Source organism: Harpia harpyja, chromosome 11, assembly GCF_026419915.1.
Source record: "Harpia harpyja isolate bHarHar1 chromosome 11, bHarHar1 primary haplotype, whole genome shotgun sequence".
In the NCBI taxonomy this organism is placed as follows: Eukaryota; Metazoa; Chordata; class Aves; order Accipitriformes; family Accipitridae; genus Harpia; species Harpia harpyja.
Window position 1 is genome coordinate 11,683,268 of NC_068950.1, and position 20,397 is coordinate 11,703,664.

At 40.4% G+C, this 20,397-nt stretch overlaps 1 protein-coding gene across 5 annotated transcripts in view; it reads left to right on the forward strand.

The window, feature by feature from the left end:
* Nucleotides 1-20,397, forward strand: part of RC3H1 (ring finger and CCCH-type domains 1) — an 83,652-nt gene that overhangs the window by 19,935 nt on the left and 43,320 nt on the right. For all 5 annotated transcript variants that reach the window (XM_052801323.1, XM_052801322.1, XM_052801324.1 and 2 more), the window contains exons 2-7: nt 4,244-4,613; nt 12,898-13,018; nt 14,340-14,579; nt 15,729-15,904; nt 16,743-16,943; nt 18,712-18,844. In XM_052801323.1, coding sequence (XP_052657283.1) covers nt 4,383-4,613; nt 12,898-13,018; nt 14,340-14,579; nt 15,729-15,904; nt 16,743-16,943; nt 18,712-18,844 — 1,102 coding nt within the window. In that variant the 5' untranslated portion in view covers nt 4,244-4,382. The remainder of the gene's footprint in view (nt 1-4,243; nt 4,614-12,897; nt 13,019-14,339; nt 14,580-15,728; nt 15,905-16,742; nt 16,944-18,711; nt 18,845-20,397) is intronic.

A 20,397-nucleotide genomic window follows, 5' to 3' on the forward strand; every position in this document is an offset into this window, starting at 1 on the left:
GGAGGGAAACATTTTTAAAAAAGTGTTGTACCATGAAAGTGTGAATATACTTTTCCTACTTTTACCAGTACAAGGAAGTGTTCTCTTTCTGTAGTGATGATGGTTCTAATAGCTGTCTGTGATAATGAAACTGTTGTGTTTCCATTATTTTATTGCCGTTTGTAATCTCTCCTGTTTAAAGTAGCTCTTTGAAGTTAGAGAATATTTTGTTCCCAGTTATTTCCAAGGTCATAGCAAGTCACAAACCTTGCGAAAAGGCGCACATCTTTCCCAGCTTCACTTCTTACGTGTATACCCCATCTGTATGCTTTGTGCCTGGGAGACATTTATGTTGTATCTCAGCACTTGACTCTGCTTCCTTGTCTGACGATTGAAGATCCAGCAGGAAAACTGGACCATATATATGGAAAGCTGTGGCAGCAGCAGCAATACTTGGTTTGGTGCCAGCCTGTATGCATGAACCATCAGTCCCTGTAATGCCATTCCTGTCTTACGTGGGACCAGAGGAATTCCACAGTTCTGTGCTGATCTGCTTGGGAGATTTATTAGCAGAGCAGGGTTTGTTGCTCAAACAGCTATTCTTTTCTCCTGTGGGGAAAAGGTTGGCTGGATCAAGCCCGTTAGCCATCTGTTCCAGCAGTTAGACTCTGCTGAAACAGATGATTTCCTGAGGTTTCTCCCAGCCACATTTTCTATTGTCAGCGCTATCTGTAGACTTCCTCTGGCATTTAGGCACCAGTACACCTCCACAGGCACTGCAGAGTCTGGTGAAATGAGGGGTAAGAGAGAAGTCCATCACGGGTAAGGGGGAACTGTCACCCACTGGTGAAATGTGCCTCTAGTGATTGCATATCCACAATCAGGGCTGTGGGTTTTCCATTCATGTGTGATGTGCCCTTCTATTCTGGCAGTTTGGTGCCAGGCTTGGGCTCATTAGGACTCTTCTGAGAGTTGTGCTTGTGTGTAAGCTTTGCTTCTGTTGTTCTCCAGCCTTTTGAGACCTGCCTTAATAAGGGATCAAGGATGCTACTAATTACTCCCTCGCTCCCCAGACTCCCCAAACTTCTCTTTTGACTATTGAGATTGTAAATAAATATTACCTATTCCATTATGCCAGTTGTCTGGAGTGGCCAGAGGTACAGGTAGGAACAACATGTCTCTGTGTTTTTTGTTTGTTTTTTTTTTTTTTTTTTTTAAATTAGTTAACTCGTGTTAAAGTTGTGTTCAGCTCCTTTATTCCAGTTCAGAGCCTGGGATGGTGGAATCTCGATGTCCACATCTACTTTCTAGTGTTGACAGTAAAGCTTCATGTCAGCTTCTGGTTTTAGATTTCCTCAGTTAGTAAGAAACTGCTCTTTTCCTTAACACTTGGTTAATAATATTTCAAATAGACTGTTCAAATTATTTCTGAATTGCAGATGTATCTGGGAGATTGTTAGTAGATTTTTTTAATACCAGTGTGGTAGAAAGGAAGCAACATGATTCAGCCCTTAAATTTTGAATCTCAAATGGTATTTCGTAGTACAGCAATACATACACTAGATTTATCAAGCTGTGTACTGCTCTTTGCAGAAGGATTTTTGTGGAGTTTCAAGGTAATTTCTATTACAGATTTGGTTTACAAAGAATGATTCTAGCTGGAATACTTGATACCAAGGTTTAATTAAAAATATATAAAGGGGGCAGGGAGTGGGGGAAGGCTTGGAAATAAATTTCCTGGATGTTTTAGGTAGTTTAGCTCAGTCAAGTAACTTGCAAGTATAAATGTTTCTGTTTGGGTTATGATGATACAGTAGTAATGGGAATGGTTTGGCTGTCTGCTGACAAGATGAAAAAAATTATTGATTTTCTATTAAAGAGGTAATTTGGGGGGGGAAACCCTGAACAACCTTGGCAGATCTTCTAGTTGTGCAATGGTGGTGGTAGGGTTAACCACATGCAGTGCCTCTTCCTCAATATCACATTGTCTGGGTAGTACTGATTTCTTATTGATTCCTTGTTCGCTGGTAAACAGTGGCTGTGTGGCATTGTACGTTGTCTTTTTAAGACAGAAGTAATTTTTTTTATTAGCTTTAGAACTAAACTTTAATGTTTCATTGATGAAACGTGACTAAAAGCTTAACTAGTAACTGTTAACTGTTTGCCTTGGCAAAATGATGTTAACTGAACAGCACTGCACTAAATTCTGGAACAAAAGCCTGAGGCTTTTCAGAGTCTCTGTTTTAGCATTAAATTTTTGTTGCTGTTTTAAAATGCTTTGATTCTGAATTGCACAAGTCCTAGTGTCGTGGTTTAACCCCAGCCAGCAACTAAACACCACGCAGCCGCTCACTCACTCCCCCCCACCCAGTGGGATGGGGGAGAAAATCGGGAAAAGAAGCAAAACCCGTGGGTTGAGATAAGAACGGTTTAATAGAACAGAAAAGAAGAAACTAATAATGATAATGATAACACTAATAAAATGACAACAGCAATAATGAAAGGATTGGAATGTACAAATGATGTGCAGTGCAATTGCTCACCACCCGCTGACCGACACCCAGCCAGTCCCCGAGCGGCGAATCCCTGCCCCCCACTTCCCCGTTCCTATACTGGATGGGATGTCCCATGGTATGGAATACACCGTTGGCCAGTTTGGGTCAGGTGCCCTGGCTGTGTCCTGTGCCAACTTCTTGTGCCCCTCCAGCTTTCTCACTGGCTGGGCATGAGAAGCTGAAAAATCCTTGACTTTAGTCTAAACACTACTGAGCAACAACTGAAAACATCAGTGTTATCAACGTTCTTCGCATACTGAACTCAAAACATAGCACTGTACCAGCTACTAGGAAGACAGTTAACTCTATCCCAGCTGAAACCAGGACACCTAGCTTGAAGTTTCTCTCTTTGCCTTTACTTAGAACAGAGATTTTAATTCTGAGGTGTTTTTTTAAGCTAGGATTTGATAAAGGTTGCTGTTTTGCTTATATAAGAACTTTCTATCTGAACAGATATTAGCAAGCAAGTGCATGCTCCTTGGTATGAAACCTAAGCCAGTGGTGGTGTGTGGGAAAGAGAAACTAACACATTTGGGTGCTTGGGGTGTTTTGTTGTTGTTGTTATTTTGCTGCTTGATTTAGAAAAATCTGTTTGGTAGTAAATCTGTGTGACCTGCACTGGTTCTGCTTTTTTTTTTTTTTTTTTTTGTGTCTTATCTTCCATTCCCTTACAATTAGTAACATTTGATCCTCTTAGCATTTTGATTCAAAAGTGCCAGGTAATAAAGACCTCCCGGGTTCTCCTCTATTGTAGTGTTTCAGTGTAATTTCTCTTAAAGAAACATCTTAAAACATCTTAAAGATGTTACTTTCTCTGTCAATATAATATCTAGGTAGGCAATCAATGATATAAATCAGGGTTAGAAAAGAGTCCTTGAGAAACAGTTGTCCCTCTTCTAGTCCAAAATGACTTCTAGAAATTTCCTTCCTGCTTTTGAAGGATAGAGCTGCTTGGTGGGCACACCGAGGGCAAGTTATCAATGCTGAATTATACCCAGTAATGCATGGAGATTCCCAGCGTAACTGAGATGTGAAGTCCATGTGGTACCATGCAGCTCTGTACAGATGAGCTTGTTTAAAGGTGCTGTAGTACCAGTACGTAGTATTACCTAGCTATGTGCGTGAGCTGTATTGCATGCAGATGGTATCTGACTGTACTCTGAGCTATTCATCCATTTCTTCTTGAGGCTATGGCAGCTCAGATGTTTCCGCAGAGTCATTGTGTGCCAGTCCAGAGCCCACTGAACTCGGAAGAAAGCTTGCTTGTGATAGAGGTTTTGAATGAAGCCTTGTCCAAGCAAAATTATTTAAAGTTCACAATGAATACCGTAAAAAAAATTGTTTTAGTGGAATAAGCACAACAGCCCTTCAAAAATTGTCTTTTATTCAAATCTAGTTGATGTTAATTGGCTTATTTGTAAAGAAAAAAGAGAACATAAATGCTAAAAGCTAATTAGTCTTGTAACTTCAATGAGACAGATAACTATCTTTTTTTTTTTTTTTTTTTAAGCTGCGTAACAGCAGAAATGGTTTTAAGTAGCTTTTCCAGTGCCAGAGACTAGCTGGAATTAAAGCAAGTCATGACTCAGTCCTCTAATGTCAGAACTGCACTCCTAGGTCAGCTATACCTCTACAAGTAGAATTTACTTAGCACAAAGGATTTCACATGCCTGTTACAGTACTAACTTTCTGTTTCTGTTTTCCTCTAGGTTATGTTTCACACTATGTGCTGACTGTCTGTACTTACAGAAGATATTTAAAAACAAACAGACTTTTTTTTTTCCAAGATTTTGATTCCAGTGGAATCTGTGCTTTAGATTTTTGTCTTGTCAATTAACTCCTGAAGCAATGCCTGTACAAGCTCCACAATGGACGGATTTTCTCTCCTGCCCGATTTGCACACAGACTTTCGACGAAACAATCCGGAAGCCCATCAGCTTGGGTTGTGGCCACACTGTCTGCAAGATGTGCCTCAACAAGCTCCACCGTAAGGCATGCCCTTTTGACCAGACCACTATCAATACAGACATTGAACTCCTTCCTGTGAACTCAGCCTTGCTGCAACTAGTGGGTGCTCAGGTATCAGTGCTTTTTGTTTTGTTTTGTTTTGTGTTTTGGTTTTTTTTTTTAACCTTTATGTTGTTTTTCTCCTTCCTTTTAGGAGGACAAGTCATGAATAAAGAATATGACTCTGAGTTAATGGTGTGTAGAGTAGTCATCTACCTTTTTGTAGACTGACTTTGAATACAGGTTTTAGACCTTTGACATGCTGTAGTAGAGGTGCCTGGAATAACAGTTCAAATCTTGATTCTACCTGTCACTGAGTGTCATTTTGCATTACATCTAATTTAGTGTAACTGTGGGCTGTCACCAGAACAGATTGGTTCTGTTCCCTTCCTTCTTCCCGAACTCCTATCTAGCCATGCTCTGCCAAAAGGGTGAACTGGATCAGTGAGCTTATCTGGTGGGAAGCCATTCTTCTGTGGTGGGTTACTTGCTTTACCATATTCACCCTATGGACTTGTGACTGGTTGTCCCCAAAGCAGGAAGGGAGAGTAAGGAAAGTGGGACAGACCCCTCTGATAGTAGCCTTTATACTGCCTTGTGTTTAATTTGAAACTGTGCTCTGGAAATGTAACTTCCTGAGCTGACATGTTAATGTAAATCCATATAGGTGAATGGCGGGAGCCTGCTCAAGACTCCCGTTTCTGCTGGAACGGGTACTCATGAGGTCAGCTGAACCAGTGATCTGATGGGGATGAGTGCTTTGGTGGCACTGGTACTGATGGCAGCTGAGCAAAGGGGCAGGGATGTGAGGAAAGCAGGATTGCCCTGTTCAGTTGCAGCACAGACTTGCATTGGCATAAGCTTATCATGGTTAGATCGCTGGTAGTTTCCTGTGACCCATACCTCCTAAGGCTAGACAGGATTGTGGACTTGGCAAGAGGCTAACTTATGGGTGAGGAACAAAAATGTAGATGGGATGCAGTTATCATAGAGGGGTTATTGTTTTCCTTTGTTCTGCTTCCGTGTCTGGGCTCAGCGGAGTTGGAGGCAGCAGAAAATTCAATGAGATCTTATGGTTCAGGGAAAAGGGAAGAGCTGTGTTTTGGAGGAACTTTAAAAGATGTGGAAGAAAGAAAGATGCTCTTATGATGCTTTTTGTTAGGTACTGGGACCCAGAGATCCAGATGTGCTTTTGCCACTTCTTTTTTTCGTTTATCAAGTAATGTGGCTCATTTGTTGTTGTTCTTTTGCTGTGTATGGCATAGAAGTTATATCAGAAGTTTTAAAAATGACTTGTGTTTCCGGCTGTGCTAAATGACTCATCCTGCTCTGCAGGAGAGGGTGATGAGACTGTGTGCTTCCATTTCTGTGATATGTGTATGCCACCATCTTTGAAGAGCTTCCAAGCAGTGTGAAATCTGTGGCTGATGCTATAAATAAGTATTGTAATTCTCTTTGTCCCTTATATCTTCTTCCTTCCTCTGTGGAGTTTCTAGAATAGTTCTAGCTGTATCCAAATGTCCATGTTTATGATAAATGTCTTTTTCCTCCTGCTTTTTTTTATTGTTTCGTGTGCATTTATTAAGTTTTGTGAGAAGCTGTGCGATAGCTTTAACTTGATCTTTGCCTGAATTAAAATTTCCATAAAAACCAGATCCTCTGGAATGAGATGGAAAATCACCCTGCCTCTGTTACAGGTAATTGAGAATTTTATTCTGGTTTTGCTAGTTAGCCAACCAGAGTTTCCTCATCCATATGTGTGTGAGGTATGAAGAAGCAAGAGTGGCTTATGATAGTATTGTATTTGTCTTGAGAGTGCTCTGAACTCTAGCTTCAGACTTTGAACTAATGACATAATTTTTGTGCTCCTTTTTATATCTTAAATTTTTATGTGATCAAGATTCATAGGACCTTGTTTCATGGCAACCTTAAAGCTGCAAATGCCACCAACAGAGACAGTATTCCCTTCCCCATCATTTGCCACTTATTTCTGCATGTATGCTGCTCGCTGCATTCTGATACCTAAACAATAATCAGTGATCTTAGCTGGGTTTTTATTACTGACAAACTGAAGAGAAATTTGCACCACCTCCTCCTCAGCTCCTAATTTCAATGAGCATGTGAATGAAATCACTGTTCAGTATAACTCACCCTCCTTTCTCTTCCCTTTCCCTTCCTAGCACCTGTTACCTGTTGTAGTGATTACCAGACCATGGAGTATTAGAAAATAAGTACACTACTTTGCTGTGAAGGACAGGGAAACAGTTGCTATTTTCGACTAGTCTCTCTGTGGCCTTTTTTAAAGATCTTTCTACAGAAAAAGGCTTGGTCAAGGACCAAAAAAGAAAAAAGAAAAAAAAAAAAAGGGTAGTACTTTAGAGAAACTACAGTAATTTTGACCTCTGTCCTGTTGAGAAGGTGGGCTCTCTTTGGAACATACCAACAAAAATGATCTGCAAGCAGCAAGCCAGCTTACAAAGCATGAGTAATCATCAACTCTAGTGAAACAAAGTCCATTTTCTTATTCACTTCTTGGTTTAGTTTCAGGAGGGTGTATGTGTCATTAATGTCCCCTAATCTCCAGCAAACACCTGTACACCTTAACCTGAGTCCATGGAGATGTGTAATTCCAAAAAAACAGGTTTCATTTTAGAAGGAAATACAGTACAACACAATTAAAGCTTTTATCTGGGGGGGAAGAACGGTTTGTTCTTTTCCCTTTGGGGAGGCTTCTGAGAAGTTCACACATTTGTAAGAGTTAAGCTTTTTTTTGCTGGAAGCAGAGGAGGAGACCAGGCAGGTTGAAGAAACAAATCTATTCTGCTGTGACTGGTAGCAATTATAGGATTCCAGGGCAAGTCACGTTGATTGACTTTTGCGAAGGCACAATGGGTGAAATAAGCAGGACTGTGCTTCTGGGGAAAATGTACTGAATTTGTCACACAGTCACCCGGGGAAAGCAGTAACCTATGTCTCTGACAAGAGCATTCTCTCTCTGTGTATGTTTTGTCACTTTAATGGTGAAAAGGGTTGGTTTCTTACTTGAATTACAGGCTGTTTCTCAGTTTTCCCTCTCCCCACCCCTTTCTAAAAATGAAACCTGTTGCCCAGGTTATAGCCACCCTTGATGTGAAAATTAACTGTTGCAGAGACTCAAATTGCTGCTCCCCCACTGTAGTGTGGTACACATCAGCAGTGGTTACACAGTCTGTTCTGGAAGGCAGTGGTCAGGAAATTTAGCCCACATGTAGATAAGTTCAGCCACATAAGAGATGGCAGAGGGGAGAAGGGATTGTAAGGGGAAGATGAGAATTATTACTCCTGGGAGAGCTGGAAATAGCTGAGTGCCTAAGCAGGAGCTAAATGTATCGTGAGGGAAGGGAGGCGCAATGGCCTTGAACACAAATCAAAAAGGCATTCATGGGATACCTTGCTTTTTAAACTTCTTGGCTAAAGAAATCCCTTAAGCCAGTTTCTATGGGAATGAGGTTTTGAATTTTAACTATTCAAGCATCCACATATTAGTTACTATATGCAACTATTTTAAACATTCACCAGGCCAGTGTTTTGAAGGTGCATAATCATGGATCTGTCATCTAAGCTCTTCCCTCCTGTTGTTTTAACACATGAAACAGCAGTGTGCACGTTCCAAACAGGTGACATTAAGTGGCAAAAATTCCTGTGGTGCTTTAATTTCTTTCATAGTCTCCTGGTGGACATGATAAATATAATTCTAGGCATTAGGCAATGGAATCATGTATATGACGAGCGAACGGGTGGAGTGATCTTAACTCACAGCCCTTTCAAAAGGGGAAGATTACAACTGCAGAGATATTAGCGGCACATGATATTTTTTTATTGTAACTTTTGGTGAAATGAGGTGCCACAAAAGAGGAATATCTGTGAAGAAGTTGTCCTTAGTGCAGATGCTTGAGGAACTGAAGACAGTAGGCTTTGGGTTTTGTTTTGCTTTTGGTTTTTTTTGGCAGGAAGCAAATCATCCGTTCTTGGGGAAAGAAAAATGTTGGGAAACAGTTTTCAAACCAGACAAAAAGGGGTTTGGTCTGTTTAACATGTTCTCCTCATTCTGTGCAATTAGATGTCTAATGGTAATTACTGACAACTCAAGCTGACATCCTTCATCAAATTATGCTTAAATCACCAATTCAAAATCACTGTCTGGTATGAGATGATGCTTTAGCATTCTTTTCCGGTCCCCTTCCTCATGCCGTCATAACCTGCCTCTTCCCACAGCCACAAGTAGTCATGCTGATGGGCGGCATTCCACTGCTGAGATACTCACAGTCATTGCCAAGGTAGATGCACGCAAAGCGATCACAAATTTAAAGTAATTAAATATCTGAGATTATTTTTCCTGTCTTGTTCTAGTCCCCCTTGGGAGGTGTTTGCTATAGTATGTAAATATATTTGTAGTGAAAACTGATAAGGGTGTGGCGAATGGAATATTGAATGAGTATAAAAATAATGAACTTACTCTGCAGGGCATCTATTTTGAGGCTCTCAAGGTGTTGTAAACAGAAGTGACCATAGGGTCCTGCATGCTATTGAAAGGATATTTTGCAAAGGGGAAGTGAAAATGCTTTGGAGTTGAATTATTTCTCAGTTGTCCCTCAGCAATTCCATGATAGAGCCAAAATTACAATTCAGATCTCCTGTGACTTTTATGAATCATGTCTTTACCATTTTTCTCTTGGTAGATGCTGTTCTTATAATTATTCTAACCCTAAAATATTAAAAAAAGTCTTGAAAGTGCATATAATAGAACCAGCAAAAGGGCAAATTATTTGTAAGTTTTACTGTGAGATGCATCACGAGTGAAGATGAAGTGTGTGTGTGTAGAAATATGTTCTTATCTCCTGAAGACTCCTGAAACTACAAAATAAGTGTCTTGTTTTATTTCTCAGTACTACACTTGTTCTAGCTTAAGGCGAAAGTTAAACTCTAAAGTCTTTTGGGCTCATTTTGCAAACAGTACAGTTGTGCAAAGGTTTTAGATTTTTTTTTTACACTGAAGCTTCCCTTGCAAAGAGAAGAAATGGGAATGATATGCAGATAAACAGTGATGAATAGCTTGATTAACTCTTGGAAGTTTTTCTATGCCAGCTTTTTTCCTGGAGTGAAGCTTTCTCTTAGTTGCCTAGACAGTCCTTGTGACTCGCTGGTGGAGTTGTGCTGTGTATGGCATTCCAAACGACTGCTGTGAATGTGTGCTAAACCTACCTTAATTCAAGATTGAAATCCAGGGCTGAACATGGCTTCCTGTCCCACGTCTGTTCCAAGCCCTCTTTGTCTGCTGGGTGTTGCAACGCTGTAGTTGTATGTCGGGTTGTGACCAGTGCCAGATAGAATGCTTGCAGGAGTAAATAGGAATTTGCACAAAATACATTACAGCAGTAAATAGGGCAGAGACTCTGTAGTGTCTCTGTCTTCACACAAATGCACGAGATGCACGTTGTTTGATCAATAAGCCAGTTCTGCTTGTATAACTTCCCAGACAGAAGCAGACTGCTAAAATGACAGTGGCTTTGAAAAGGAGGTGGAGTATTCTGTTAACATGAAAGCAAATATTTAAGGTGTTGGGATTTGGGAAACAAATATTAAGAAACCAGTCCAGCTGAGGCTGTTGCTGTTGCAACAGTTATGGCTGACCACTGTAAGATATAATTGCAAAAGCTCCTTTTGCTGAAAGCTTTCTTGCTTACAGACAAAAACCCAAAAACCAAACCAAACCAAAAAACAAAACACCCCAAACAAACACCACTCCATCCCTGAAATTAAAAGCAAAAAAATCCCAAAACTTCACAAGTTACCTGCAGTCTGTGAAAAGCATCCAGGCTAACTTTGCTGTCTTGGTGTGATTAAACTTTGTTTTGTTTTTCCCTTTAATAGGAGTAAAAGGGGTGGTGTCACATCCAGGCTATCTTGGTGATGTTAGTTTTGGGGTGGTATCAACTTTCTTAAGTGCAGCTGATATGTTACATTTGGAGACTTTTTTGTCACCTGCTGTAAAAGCAAGAGTTACGCAGCTAGTAACTTTTTATTTTGCAAGGAGTGTCAGATGAGCAACTTAGCATGCATAGTTGTCTAAACCTGTAGAAGTGCAATCAAATGATTGAAACAGATTACTTTCTATTAAAATTGATAGGAAAGCTCCTGTCCACATTGGTGGTGGCAACCATATATAGAATCATAGAATAGAATCATAGAATCATTTCGGTTGGAAAAGACCTTCAAGATCATTGAGTCCAACCATTAACCATGCCCCCTAAACCATGCCCTGGAGTACCCCGTCTACTCGCTTTTTGAATATCTCCAGGGATGGTGACTCAACCACTTCCCTGGGCAGCCCGTTCCAATGTTTGACAACCCTCTCAGTAAAAAAATTTTTCCTAATATCTAACCTAAATCTCCCTTGCCTCAACTTGAGGCCATTTCCTCTTGTCCTATCTCCAGCCACCTGACAGAAGAGACCAACACCCACCTCACTACAACCCCCTTTCAGGTAGTTGTAGAGAGCAATAAGATCTCCCCTCAGCCTCCTCTTTTCTAGACTGAACAATCCCAGATCCCTCAGCCGCTCCTCATAAGACTTGTGCTCCAGGCCCCTCACCAACTTGGTTGCCCTTCTCTGGACACGCTCCAGCCCCTCCATGTCTTTCCTGTAGTGAGGGGCCCAAAACTGAACACAGTACTCGAGGTGCGGCCTCACCAGTGCCGAGTACAGGGGAACAACCACCTCCCTGCTCCTGCTGGCCACACTGTTCCTGATACAGGCCAGGATGCAATTGGCCTTCTTGGCCACCTGGGCACACTGCTGGCTCATATTCAGCTGGCTGTCAACCAGCACCCCCAGGTCTTTCTCTGCCGGGCAGCTTTCCAGCCACTCTTCCCCAAGCCTGTAGCGCTGCATGGGGTTGCCGTGACCGAAGTGCAGGACCCGGCACTTGGCCTTGTTGAACTTCATACGATTGGCCTCAGCCCATCGATCCAGCCTGTCTGGATCTCTCTGTAGAGCCTCCCTACCCTCAAGCAGATCGACCCTGCCTCCCAACTTGGTGTCGTCTGCAAACTTGCTGAGGGTGCACTCAATCCCCTCATCCAAATCATCAATAAAGATGTCATCAATCAATATGTATCTGTATGTGTGTATATATATTATATATATATTCACTGCTTTTATTTGTCACTGCCATTGTAATACTACTCTTTACATGGCTGGGTTGCATGTGAAGGTTAGCGGGTTTGTAGCTGTGTTTAACTCAAGCATTAAAGGCTTGTGCTTTTAGATTGAGGGCCTGGGTTGTCCCTGTAAGCGGCTATGTGGGATTAGCATGCTGTTACTGCCAGTGGGATAGTGATTGACTTGGAAATAGAAGTTGAAGTCTGAGATCTGTTTGCACTTCAATAGCATATGCAAAAAGTGCTCGTGTTTAGTATTCTGAGAAATTCCAGTTCTCTATACTATCATATATTAAGTTGATTGCTGAATAGTGATGTTGAGAAACATTAGTACAGTGCTATACTGCACCCTTAAATTTGTTGAAAGCTTTAAGAATTTAACTGGAGGAAACAAAAAACAAAATTATAAACTTGGGGGGAGGTGTGGTCCAATATCTCTTTGAAAAATCCTCATTTCTGGTGAATGCCTGGATGAAGAAATAAATGCCACAACCAAAAAAAAAAAAACCCCACGGAGAAAACCAACAAAACAAACCCCGAGAATGTGACTGGCCTATGTTGTCAGATTAATACTTGCATGGTGTGTTCATATGCACTGTGTAGGATAACTTGGTCTTGCTGCTTGATAATTGGGTCTAGTCAGAATATGTTCCAAGGGTGACTTAGTATATTTGCTGCTAAGTCTTTCTCCCACTAATCCAAGTAGCTCCAATCACTTATCCCTGGACCATTTTAGAGCTGTGAGGCTCTAGTTCTGATTTTTTTTTTTTTTTTTTTGGCCAGCCAGCTTTGGGCATGTCTCAATATGTGTGTTATTTCAGCCAAAGTTTTATAGTTATAAGAAATGCCATGTCTTTCATGTAATATTTTTTGTCATGGAATAAGTCTTCTGCTTCTAGTTTCTGTCAGCCACCAAATAAAAGAAGTCTGCTAACCATAAATTCTTTAGATTTTTTGTCTTCATTTTTGCTGATTTTTTTTTAATGATATTTGTTCATTAAACAAGCTGAAAAATGCTTACTAATATAGAAAAAAACACAGAAGGGGAACAAAACAGGAAATGCTTGATAGTAACAAGCTTGGTGTGGTGTTTGTAAGCATGACTGCCACTTATTTATGCATATTCATCATAGATGTACATGTCATCTCCTTTCAGGTTCCTGAGCAGCAGCCAATTACTTTATGTAGTGGAGCTGAAGATACCAAGCATTATGAGGAGGGCAAGAAATGTGTGGAAGAATTAGCGTTGTACCTCAAACCACTCAGCAGCGCGAGAGGTAGTTCCTGCGTTGTTTCCTTTGAAAATGAAAGCTGGACACAAATAAGATGCAAAACAAACTATCCAAATGACTAGTTAGTCTGTTTGAAAAATGGATGTAGACCTTGTTTAGAAACAAATTGAGACAACTTTCCTAAGCATTAAGGTTATATCTTCACTTAGGGGGAGGGGGGGATTTAAAGGCATTCTGTCAAAAAAAATACCAAAAAAAGGCTGAGGTATTTGGCTGCAGTATAGTAAGTTGAGACACACATAGTAAGTTGAGTTGGCCTCTGCAGACTAAGTAAAAAGAAATAATTCTGGGTTTGAGTTCTGCTTTGCTTCAAAGTAACTAGTGATGCAGCTTGCTTCTAGAGGAGAAATAAACTGAAATGGGAAGGTTCGTGTGTATAGGATATATAAGAGAAATAAGTAATACTCTGTTTATACAAGATCATATGGAAGAGGTGGGTCAATCTAAGTAATTCTAATTTAGCAAAACTGCACTGGGTTCAAGAGTATGGATTTTATCTATATTACATATGGTGGACTTGGAAAATCTGTCAACCCAAGTAGTAGAGGTGAGCATCATGGGCACCAGGTTTTCAAAAATGAATTTTTACAAAACGCTGTCTCGAGCTTTTCCAACTAGTACAGTGTGATAGCAGGATCACTCTTGAGTAGTAGTGGCCCAGTGAACATGCTCAGTGCTGTAGAACAAACTCAGTATGGCAGCCGTATATCTACCAAGTCACTTGCTCCTTTAACCTGGTTTCAGTGGCTCCTGGCACATTTATGAATCACAGGTTTTGCACATAATTAAACATCACCCAAACAGTTTTGAACTCAGGCAAGTTTGGTTTGGCTAGGCCAAATCAGCGGAGATATCAGATGTAGATAAAAAAAACCCTAAATGTCCTGTGAAAACAGACGTCAAAGGTGGCAGTGATTGCTGAAGCCCATGAATAAGGGAAGGACTGCAGTAGGATCCTACCCTTGAGGAGACACCTTGGGAAATCTGTATGGGAGGGTGCAGGACAGACTTCCAACATGAGGAGAGAATTCATTAGAGGTTCCACCTTCTTAGAGAGCCAAATCAGTCAATCACAAGACTTAAACCTGTGGGGAAGCTGACTCCCAGGAACTGTTTGCTTTTAATACTGAGTAAAACAAACTGACAAAAATGAACTTCTCATATGCCTTCTCTAGTGTTCTGTTTAACAAAGTGGACATCAGTAGAACTAGGTTTGCCCTTCTACAGTACAGGGGTTGAAGGCTGGCACAAGAAGAGGAAATATGAGGTAGTTTATATTTTTTTTCTGCTTCACTTTGTTTTGAAGGTGTGGGTCTTAACAGTACTACTCAGAGTGTGCTAAGTCGTCCCATGCAAAGGAAACTTGTGACATTAGTTCATTGCCAGCTAGTGGAGGAAGAAGGGCGGATCAGAGCCATGCGTGCAGCACGGTCACTTGGTGAAAGAACAGTCACAGAGCTCATTCTTCAGCATCAAAATCCTCAGCAGCTCTCTTCCAACCTCTGGGCTGCAGTGAGAGCTAGAGGGTGCCAGTTCCTTGGACCAGGTAGGTTGTATCACAGTACTACTTCTATACAGAAGCAATTTAGAATTGAGGAGAATTGATAAATGGGTGTCAGATTGCCTGAGTGATTTTATTATGCAGTGGCTTAATTTCTTAGTAGTAGGTCTTCAGAATTAATGATCTATCTCTTGGGCTGCTGTCATGGACTTTCTCGTATTTTTAATGCTTTTGCAAGTCTTCTATAAAATTCAGAATAATGTGTGTCCTTTTGTTCTTGTGATAAGATAGAATGGGAAGTAGTTTCTTGCTTGCTATTCTTTGAAGAAGTAAGACCCTTCTAGAAAAAAATAAGGTTACTAGAAGTGACTGGACATGGCTGCTTCTTCTCTGGGGTAATAAACATGAAAAACAGTTGTGGGGAGAGATTTGTTACATTTGGGGGGGGGTGTACGCATTTTTTAAAAGTTACATACTTAGAAACTAAATTCCTTTTCATAGAATACTAAAACAAATGAATTTTGCTTAAAAAAATAATTATTGAAGTCTTGTTACTGAAAATGTAGACATGGCTTGTTGAGGACCAATAAAAATAATGCCTTGAAATATAAAACCAATTTCTTCAAATAAAGAAAAAAATAAAGAAGCTTTTCCTCACTGAAACAAATGAAGGAAGACTAACTTTGGGATGCTAACTTTTGCACCACTGCAGGGAAGAGAGAGGCTTGTTGCCTAGCAAAATATGTGGTGCTACAGTACCTAATTTATTTGTGCGCACACTAGTTGCTCTTTTACCTGCATAGGAACAACCTTGCCTTCCCTCAGCCTGTCAGCTTTTTCTGCTGGGATAGGTGTGGGATGTAGATAATACACTTGAAAACTCTTATATTAATAATCAAGAGATGTATAGATGGGAACAAAGAAGTCTTCCTATCATCTGATACCCAAAATAGAAATAACAACAACAACAATAATAATAAAAACATTAAAAAGTCTGGGAATCTGGAAGTGTTCCTTCTCTCTTCTCCCACCCTTCTTGCTCAGCTCCCTTTCCTGTTGGTGGGTTTGTGTGTGTGTGTTGGAGCAGGTTTGTAGCTGGTCTCCCACTTGTAGGGAAATAAGAAACTGCAGAAATCTTTCTTGGTCTTCTCTCATCCTTTGTCTCTTTTCTTCGCATTTCACCCCCCCCACCAGCAATGCAAGAGGAGGCTTTAAAACTGGTTCTACTGGCGCTGGAAGATGGATCTGCTTTGTCACGAAAGGTTTTGGTTCTCTTTGTGGTTCAGAGGCTGGAGCCGCGATTTCCTCAGGCTTCTAAAACTAGCATTGGGCATGTTGTCCAGCTTCTTTACAGAGCCTCATGCTTCAAGGTATGAAGAAGATTTTGCTTGGAGATTTCATAATGTTATGAAAACTATTGTTTTTCACTTTCAATTTTAATTGCCCTGTAACATTAGATGTGCCTAAAGCTGTGTGGTTATAGAAAGTATTACTCATTAAGTCCCACGTGTTTGGAGAGTTCTTTGCTGTACAGCTACGACGGCAATGTAGGCTGAAATTGCAACTTTAAGCTGTAAAGCTAGGTTTGACTCTGTCCAGGTTTAATAGATGCACAGTAGCAAAACCTGTATGTAAGTCAGCGTAACTTACCTCCTTAGAAGAGGCTTAAAGCTGGAAAATCCTCAGTTCTGTTAATTGGGTGGTGGTGTGGTTAGAAACAAAGAAATATGAGGCTCTTGGATATCAAAGTTGTATAAAGAGAACTTAAGCTGCTTATTGTATTTTAGACTATTTAATGGCCCATTCCTAAGTGCTCAACTTAAATATCATTCACTTTTGCTAAATGAGGAGAAAAATGCTTTGTTGTTGCTAATTGTACCCTTAAACAAAATTCTGCAATACAAACAAAATACCTTGATTGGAGGAATAAGGTGTGGATGCTGTAAAGTCATTTAGGAAGTGTGACACTTTCACCAATACCTGGATCAGAGTCTGAGTGAATTATGTTTGTTATCCATTTCATAGAGGTTCCACTTTATCAAGAGTGTGTTATTTCAGTAGGAACTAGTGTTCAATGCATAGTGTCATAGTTCAGTTTAGTTTGGGAGGAAGAATTTAGTTGCTGATTCAATATATCACTTGCCCTGGACTTCACATAATCTCTGGCTTATCCTGCTTAATTGTATTTGACTTGTTTCTCCCCACTAGGTGACAAAGCGAGATGAGGATTCCTCCCTGATGCAACTGAAGGAGGAATTTCGGACTTACGAAGCTTTGAGAAGGGAACATGATTCACAGATAGTTCAAATAGCTATGGAAGCAGGTTTACGCATTGCACCAGATCAGTGGTCCTCACTGTTATACGGAGACCAGTCTCACAAATCCCACATGCAGTCTATCATTGACAAGGTAAAGCCACCTAAAATCAGCCCAAGCTATCTTGTTTGCAACTCTAGTATATTTAAATGCTTGTAACATGAATTTACAAATTGTGCCTGTGTATACTCACCTTACCCATTAATCATTTGCCCTGTTATTTCAAAACCCATTATGGCCTAAATAATTTGAGTATCTATTTGTAACCTAATGAATCTTGCTCCCTCTGCCATCCTGCCATCTCTTTCTACAGATGGGAAGCCACAAAGGTTAGCTACACAGTCGGGATGTGTCCTTTCTGAACAGCTGATAACTGCCAATGTAGTAACAGAGGTTAATGGTTCATGTTTCCAGGCAGGAAGTTAGTGCATAAGTTGAAAAAAAAAGAAAAATCAGTCCCCTAGTCTATACCTGAAGTAAGAAAGAGAGATGGAAGCACATTTCTTAAATAAAATTACTTGACCTCTGGAAGTGCCCAGATCTCCCTTTGTTTAGAGGGAACATAGGATAAATGGGCTTTTAAATTAGGGGACTCGCATGTAAGTGCCTAAATTAGGTGGGAAGAACTGAACCTTGTAAAATGGTTACAGAATCTGTGAAACAGTTGCTTTGGCCTGCTGTGCAGAAGGATTAGCTTTAAGATCAGTCTGCTGTGTATTTATGCCTTTGCCCACCTTTTCAGGTGTCCTACCAGACATCTCCTGAAGGATCTAGGTAGAATTAAAGGATTTAAAATACTGAAATTGTGTGACGTTAGTAAATGGAATGTTGCTAGCTATCTTTGTCCTTCAACCATCTTGTTCTTTATTGTCTGCTCTACTCAGTTCAAAGCACAATGCAAACCTGTTGGTTTGGGGATTGGAGATACTAGGCTCTTCAGAAATCTAAATTAAATGTTTTCTAATATTCTATATTTTTTTCTGGGTGCCAGCACAACACAGAAAAGAAATAGGTTACGTTGCTAGAAATAATACCAGCCTTTTTTTTTTTTTGTGTGTGTGTGTTTCTATTTAAAGCTGTATTTTAACCTGCAGTGTCAAAGAATTGTGCATTCTTAATGCTGGAGAAGGAATGTAATAGAAGGTGCTGACTGAAATGGGCTTGTGTGAAAAACATTTTACTCCAGTTTTGGAAGTGGTGTGGTTTAACCCCTGTCGTCAACTAAGCACCACGCAGCTGCTTGTTCACTCCCCCTCCCACCCAGTGGGATGGGGGAGAGAATCAGAGGGGAAAAAAGTAAAACTCATGGGTTGAGATAAGAACAGTTCAATAGGACAGAAAGGAAGAAAATAATAATTATTATAATAATAGTAAAAGAATTGGAATATACAAAGCAAGTGATGCACAATGCAATTGCTCACCACTCGCTGACTGATGCCCAGTTAGTTCCTGAGCAGTGATCTGCCTCCCCCTGCCCCCACCAACTCCTCCCAGTTTATATACTGGGCATGTTGTCACATGGTATGGAATATCCCTTTGGGCAGTTTGGGTCAGCTGTCCTGGCTGTGTCCCCTCACAACTTTTTGTGCCCCTCCAGCCTTCTCGCTGGCTGGGCATGAGAAGCTGAAAAATCCTTGACCTAGTTGTTGCTAAGTAGTGTTGATAACACACTGATATTTTAGTATAAACACTCTTCTCATCCTAAATCCAAAACATAACACTATACCAGCTACTAGAAAGAAAATTCTATCCCAGCTGAAACCAGGACAGGAGGACAGCTCTTGTGAGCTTGTGGAGCAGCCTTCAGAAACCATGAGGAGTGCTTTGCCTGTAGAAAGTTAATTATTATAATTTTTTTAAGTTGCAGACCCCAGCCTCATTTGCACAGAGTGTTCAGGAATTAACTATTGCTCTTCAGAGGACTGGAGATCCAGCTAACCTGAATCGTCTTCGACCTCACTTAGAGCTGCTGGCAAATATTGATCCCAGTCCAGGTAAGTCTAGATGTTTTACAAAACCCTTTAACTTAAGTTTAGCAAGAGGAGCTTAACACTGTTGAAGGATTGAAAGCTGTTCATCAAGTGGAAGGAAACATCCTCTAACTCATAAACTTAAGTTTCTTGAGTGTTATTCATAACCAGCCTGTGAACAGCAGTAATCTGTGTGAGGAACTGAACTATTCTGAAGCTAGAATAGATTCAAAAGTATGGCAGGAATAATTCACCACTTCTCTGAAGGGAGCTTCCTTGTTTGACAGCACTAGATGAGCATGGGTGAGGATGTTGAATACATAAAATCTTGTGAGGTTACATGATGTGTACTTGATATTGGGCAGTGCTAACTGGAGGGAGTGGCAGGAGTCTTAGCTTCCTCCTTTTCCCTTTTTTGGTACACATGCTGCTATTTGAAACCAGATTTACAGAGCAACAAGAAGATTGATAGAACCACTGTGCTTAATGCAGAACCTTAGCTGTCACTCTGAGATACCTTTTTCTCTCCAGTTCTTTACCAGAGCAAATAATCTGTTTACAAATGAGGGGAAGTCTTCAAGAAAACATCAGATTAAGGACATCCATTAATTTCCCTAAAAATTCTATGTCTTTTTCTTTGCTCTAGAAATTCTGTGTATTAGGTTTTGATCTGAGGTCTCCAGACATTGCACTGAGAAGACTCTGTTAAAGGCAGCTTAAAATTATGAGGCATCTTCTGTGTAAACAATTTTGGATTCCAAAGTAGAATTTTGATAGATTGAATAGACAGAAGCTGGGCAAAAATCAGTCTAGACAAGAAAGATTTGTTATCCTAGGGAATTTAGTATTCTCTTTTTACTATGTAATTCTGCAAAGGTGTGTGTGAAAGACAGTATGGGAAGGGGAGGTTAGTTGGGAAGAATGTAACTGGGAAATAAAATCTAAGCTGTTGAGAGAGGAGAGGAAAATGGAAATTGTTGAAAGTCAGCAGCACTGTGAGGATGGACCACCTGAGGGAGGAGGGAAGGGACAGAATGGTGAGTGCTGTGGCTGAAGTTTTATTTTATACCCATTAGTATTTGTAAAATCAATATCAAAATAGTGTGAAGGCCTAAACTATGACTTCATGAGATGAGCAGTTGTAGTTCTTAGTTTCTGTTTGTTTAAACAAATAAACTTACCTTTCAAATGAGAACCAGTTGTACTTTACAGTTAAAGGATTTGTAGTGCTTTCTTCCCAAATCTTTCATGCTGTAACAAGTCAGGGACAAAACTGTGCATACTGCAAATTTGTTAGCCAAAGACTGATACAGAAAGTAGAATCACTAATAGCCTCACTCAGTTTCAGTAGGCGAGTCTGATCTTGATGTTTCTCTTCTGTGCTGTTGAGTTGCTTCCCTGCTGTTCTGTAGGTACATTGAAGTTTGTCTGGAAAAATTTAGTCCCTGTGAGCGGAATAGAATGTAGTTGTGCTAAAGATCTTGAAAGGCACTTTGAGGTCCTGTGTTTTGCAGCAGAGTGTGTAGGCATGTGGTGGTAGTGTCATCTGCTGGAACAGATGAAACGATTAGTAAAGT